The sequence below is a fragment of the Furipterus horrens genome, unplaced genomic scaffold (assembly GCF_987537825.1).
Source record: "Furipterus horrens unplaced genomic scaffold, mFurHor1.1.pri manual_scaffold_2, whole genome shotgun sequence".
Taxonomy (NCBI): Eukaryota; Metazoa; Chordata; class Mammalia; order Chiroptera; family Furipteridae; genus Furipterus; species Furipterus horrens.
The window spans coordinates 42,381,780-42,387,779 of NW_028327172.1; the positions used below are offsets into that span (position 1 = coordinate 42,381,780).

Consider the following 6,000-nt stretch of genomic DNA (forward strand, 5'->3'; position numbering starts at 1 on the left):
AAGGGGTAAGTGTGTGTGTGTGTGTGTGTGTGTGTGTGAGAGAGAGAGAGAGAGAGAGAGAGAGAGAGAGAGAGAGAGAGACAGAGAGAGACAGAGAGAGACAGAGAGAGAGAGAGAGAGAAAGCAAACTTACTTTTGTTAGGCTTGATTATATTATCTTGGGCTTGGGAAGGACCAGGCACTCTTTCAAACTAATCAATTTACTTCCCAGTCCTTCTTGGGCTAGTGTTGGGCCCTTACCCTAACCAAACCACTTCCTAGATTTTTCTGAGGATCTATGTCCCTTATCCAATCCAATCCTTTTCCCAGGCTAGGCTCTGCCCCTTACAGTCACCATCTTAGTTCCTACTACCCATGCACTTATTTCTCTGCACTATTTTGACTTCTAATGGCCATGTGCCCAGTAGAGGAATTTCTCCTTTAGTGGTTTATCTTTCCCTTGACAACCCTGGCTAATGACTGGTAATGACCCTTCCCGCCCACTTTGGGGATCAGGTCTTGAAGGCAGAGGATGCAGCAGTCACCTGGGGAGCCTTGAATGCTGCAAATTCCTAGTGAAGCAGCTTATTGTCCCATTCATCTCCCTAGTTTATTAGGTTTAATAATGTCTGATTCCTTTTGCTCCCTTTATTTATTAATAACTAGTTACCTATGCTAACAGTTTGACATTTTGAGGGTGGACGGATTCTATTTTAATGGGAGTAAACGAGGAAAGGATGGGAGAATGTTTAAGTGGATTTGAAGTTTTATCTTGGGAAGTTGAAGAAAATCTCACTGGCACATTCTCTTTTCTCTGTGAGGTAATAGTTGATGTCACCTTCAAGGAGAAGAAGAGTTCAAGGATGGAAAAGAATGAAGAAGTTTTAAAAAGGTCTTGGCAGGAGGGGAGGGTTGATCAGGAAAGCTTTTTAGGTTTGACAGGAAATACTGAGAGCCCATTTAAAGTTGGTAACTATATATTTATAGTAAAATCAACCTTTCCTGTTTGTTGTTTTAGGTTTATTTCAAGAGCACTGGAATAGTCAGGTTCAGGTCTTAGGAAGTAAATGGTTATATTCAAATAGAATTTGGATTTTAGCAAAGAATGGATTTAGTCAACTTTATAGTCTATTCTATTCTAGAATACCATGAGTTTGGGGAAGGGATAAAACAAAATTACCCATTTTGACTCATATTGGTGTATGGTAGTAGGTAAGGACCTAAATAGAGGTCCTTCCCCTGAAATGTCAATAGTTATCTCAAAACACCTTTTAAAAAATTTAAAACAACATCCATGAAAGAAACTTCTTATTCACCTTAGGTTAGATGCCCCCTTTATCATATATGAGATTATTATAAAAAGTAGGTGTGTTTTTATCCTATCTCCTTTATACTATTAACTGCTTTTTACACTGGTACCATACTGACCTAACTTGTTGAACATTTTTAATGTTGTGAGGTTATTCCACATAATCTTCTTATTAATCTAGTTTTTTCACTGATTCATTTTTCTTCATAGACCATAGTATTATTTCTCAAGACTCATCACTGTACCAAAAGGAAAAAGAAAAAAAAATTTTTTTTTGAAGGAAGAGACATACCTTGTTTTCTATATTCAGGTATCTCAAAAGGGTACGTGGTCTTCACCCTCCTTTTAAGCTACTCACTCTTTGTCTAAGGTATGTGGCATATTTCCAACACAATATGTTTGTGGATATGCAGATAACATTTTGAATATTAAACATTCCTTCCTGCTTATTGCACTAAAAATAAAATATTGACTGGAATTTGTCTTTTTTGGAAAGTCTCCTCTATATAATTAGTTTACTAAGCAGTATTGAAAGGGAGACTTTTGAAGTCAATTTAAAAAATCACCTCTTTTATCTGCCCATACATATAGTTAAGAGAAGCCTTCTCAGTTCAAGTCATTCAATGGCTTCACCCAGCAACTACTCTACTGCTTCAGTCTCTGAATTCCTCCTCATCTGCTTCCCTAACTACCAGAGTTGGCAGCACTGGCTGTCCCTGCCCTTCAGCCTCCTCTTCCTCCTGGCCATGGGGGCAAACGCCACCCTACTGATCACCATCTGGCTGGAGGCCTCTCTGCACGAGCCCCTGTACTACCTGCTCAGCCTCCTCTTTCTGCTGGACATTGTGCTCTGCCTCACCGTCATCCCCAAGGTCCTGGCCATCTTCCGGTTTGACCTCAGGTCCATCAGCTTCTCTTCCTGCTTCCTCCAGATGTTCATCATGAACAGTTTTCTCCCCATGGAGTCCTGCACATTCATGGTCATGGCCTATGACCGCTATGTGGCCATCTGCCACCCACTACGATACTCTTCCATCATCACTAACCAATTTGTGGCCAAAGTTAGTGTCTTCATTGTCACACGAAATGCCCTTCTCACTGCACCCATTCCTATTCTCACTGCCCAGCTCAATTATTGTGGAAAAAATGTCATTGAGAACTGCATCTGTGCCAACCTGTCTGTGTCTAGGCTCTCCTGCGACAATTTCACCCTGAACAGAATCTACCAATTTGTGGCTGGTTGGACCTTACTGGGCTCAGATTTCATTCTTATCTTTCTATCCTACACCTTCATTCTAAGAGCTGTACTTAGATTCAAGGCCGAGGGGGCTGCAATCAAAGCCCTGAGCACATGTGGCTCCCACTTCATTCTCATCCTCTTCTTCAGCACCATCTTGCTGGTTGTGGTGTTGACAAATGTGGCCAGGAAGAAGGTCCCCATGGACATCCTGATCCTGCTCAATGTCCTTCATCATCTCATACCCCCTGCCTTGAACCCTATTGTATATGGAGTTCGGACCAAAGAGATAAAACAAGGAATTCAGAAATTGCTGTATAGAGGGAAGTGAGTATATAGAAAAGGCTGCTAATTCCTTTCCTCCTTCCTTCTCAGTGATCTTGCCTAGACAGCAAGGTAGAGAATTTCCTGTGAGTACTTTTTACACACATGGAGGTTCACTTCATCACTGACCCAGATATCTTCCTTTATTCTCTTCACTTGGTTCAAATGAAGGTAGGCAAGAGGGAGAAACTCATTTTCTTGAGTAACTGACTTGAGCCTAGACAATTTTATTTAAGTAATTTAATCTTCACAACATCTCTGCAGGTATCATTACTTACATTTAACATAGTTAAAAAATTCTTTTGAGAGAGGTAACCAACAAAGACCACACATCTGGAAAGCAATGAGATCACAATCCAGGCTATAGAGTCTAAGCTCTTTCTACATAAATGCTCATTCAAGTACAGTTGAAGCTAGAGACCCTACTCTTCTTTGGCCAGTGATTATCCTTCTGGCTGTCCATATGTACTTCTTGCTTGTACCTACCTCTTTAAAAGCAAGGGTGTTTCCAGAGAAGACAGAGTTCTGCCCAGCAAAACATCTGCAGGACTGCATGAAAAGTGTTTATAATAATTTAAAGCAATGCCAGCTTTTTGTTCTATCCTGCAGAACCTTATCACCTTCAGGGAGTCTTAAAAATGAGGATGCAGGTAGAGAGAGAAGATAGCAGTGGAGTGGAAAATGGAGAAACTGACCAGAAGAGTGGGTTGGTCACCTCCCCTTTATACTTGAGCTATGCATGTAGTGAACTGAAAATCAAGCCTCATTTGATCTGTTGACTCTGTCTCAGAGCTCTAGCTGAAGGTGGAAAGACATGGCACAGGGTCAGGTTTCGTGATAACAGTGGTAAAGTCAGGAGAAAAGATATTGCACCATTATTTTTAGAAAATTTAATGTAAGCAATTGGTTAAAAGGGTATTGGAGGCTTGAAAAAAGGGGATGAGGTAAAACAGAGACAGTACCTGCAGGAAGAACCTTACACTTGGGAAGAGGTTGAGTCATTAGAACATAGAACCTATTGAACTAATTGAGTTGCACTACTCTGAGGGTGAAATCTGACTCTAACTGGTACTAATATCACAGGAACTCATAGGAGGTACCCTTAGAATTAAGAACTCTGAGGCGAGAACTCTGTCCTGCTGCTGTTGGTACCTCGCAGGGGGCGGGGGGGTGTTCAGTGAGGCTAATTTGATCCTGGGACTTTTCAAACTCAAACCCAAACCCAAACCCATTCAACTAACCATGCAACCAACAAACCAACAAACCATCCAAGCAACAAATCCCAGAGACCAGAATCTACCCCACTGTCAGTGTGATGTGTCATTGTTAAGGGGTACTGACAAGACAGGGACAGACAAGAAAGAACAAGTATCCCCTCCCTTGCTTCAACCTGCCAACCTTTTTCTGCTTCTCTCTGTGGGTGCAAACTAAGAGGGAGTCAGCTGACAAAGAGCCCCAGAGTTGAGCCTCAGTATCATGAAGCAGAATTTGAATGGGAGGATTTAGGGCTGAGAGACAGGAGTTAATGACTGCACAGCTCCTCTTGGCTGAGCATGAGAGCCTGTGATGACAGGAGGAACAGCTGTTTCAGCACCTTGCAGAACACAATGCCTCCCAGGGAACTGGAGATGGAGTCCAGTCCTACAGTGCAGGTAGGTGAAGAGACATGATATAATACACAGGGGCAGCTTTCAGAACTACAAAAGACTTTAGCATTAAGTTGGCAGCATGAATAAAGATTGACTGCCCCACACTAGCAGTTAGATAGAGGAACGGCAGCTCACTGTGGGTGTGAGCTCTAGGTTCTCCAAGCCACAGTCAATAGCAGCAGGAAAGAAAATGACACCCATTTCCCTACAAGAAGGGACTCTTAATACTCTTACGGTCTTGGGCTTGACTCTCATGTTTTTAAGTCAGAGCCACAGGTGTGTCTTGTTATTTGTCCTTTTTTTTATTTTTTTTATATTTTTTTATTTTTTTTATTTTATTTATTTATTTATTTTTTAAATATATTTTATTGATTATGCTGTTACAGTAGTTCCAATTTTTTCCCCTTTACTCCCCTCCACCCAGTATCTCCCTCCCCCAGCATCCCCCCCCAAGTCCATACCCATGGTTCGTAAAAAATAACTATCCCTCCCTCTCAGATATTAAGACCCTTTGTAATCTTGTAAAGGACAATGGGCGAAGGTCTCAAGCTCCTCTAGCTGCTTCAAGCTGGACATGGTCGTCGTCCTACCTACCCTTGGGTCCAGAAATCCCTAATAAGAGTGGGGGTGTGGAGGGGAGGGTGGCCTTCCCACATGGGGAAGGATCATGCAGACTCCAGGTCAGTTGGCTGTCTCCGGACAACGGCGTGCTTGGTTTAGCAGGCTGGCATTCTTGTTGTGTTCTGGGGGCAACAGATTTGGCAAAAAGGGTTAAAAAGCATCATTCAATCCATAACTACTAGGTGGCAAAAGGCAGGGATTAATTTTTCAATGTTCCACATTAGGAGAAAAAAAAAAAAAAAAAAGGGCTTCTTTGGAGGAAGGTGTGCTAGGCACATCTCTCCTGTCCAAAACCCTTTTGCCCATTTTATTTAGTTTGGGCTGAGGGAAATAGTTTATGTTTCCCCCCTCTCAGACCTCTGGGCCCTTTCTGTCCAAGCCATTAGGATAGAAAAGAGAATTCAGTTTTTTTTTTTGTTTTTTTTTTTTTATTTATTTATTTTTTTTTATTTTGGTTTTTCAATTACAGTTGTCCCCTTTTCCCCCAATTTCTCTCCCCCACCCAGCCCACCCCCTCTCCCGCAATCATATCCCTCCCCGCTGTCCATGTCCATGAGTCCTTCATACAGGCTCTTTAATTAAACCCTTCCCTTACTTATCCCCCTTCTCTCCCTCTCCCCTCCCCCCTATTGACTGCTACTCTGCTTTTTGTTCTATTTAGTTCCTTTGTCTGTGTTGTTCTTTAGTTTCCTGTATTAGGTGATATCATATGGTATTTTTCTTTCTTTGCCTGGCTTATTTCACTAAGGAGAATTCAGTTTTAAAGTGTAGCCCACAGACCACCCCATTCTTCACCAACTCAGCCATTTAGTTCAGCCAAACTGTTGAGTCTCCGGAGGCAGCGCTGCAGAGAGGATTAAGTGAGGCTTATGCGTACAGAC

At 42.1% G+C, this 6,000-nt stretch overlaps 1 protein-coding gene across 1 annotated transcript; it reads left to right on the forward strand.

Annotated features, from left to right (window-relative positions):
* Positions 1 to 1,911: 1,911 nt before the first annotated feature.
* On the forward strand, positions 1,912 to 2,856 carry LOC150018285 (olfactory receptor 56A1). The gene has a single exon (XM_090267695.1). It carries the CDS (start codon positions 1,912 to 1,914, stop codon positions 2,854 to 2,856), a length of 945 nt encoding a protein of 314 aa, XP_090123821.1.
* Positions 2,857 to 6,000: the final 3,144 nt, after the last annotated feature.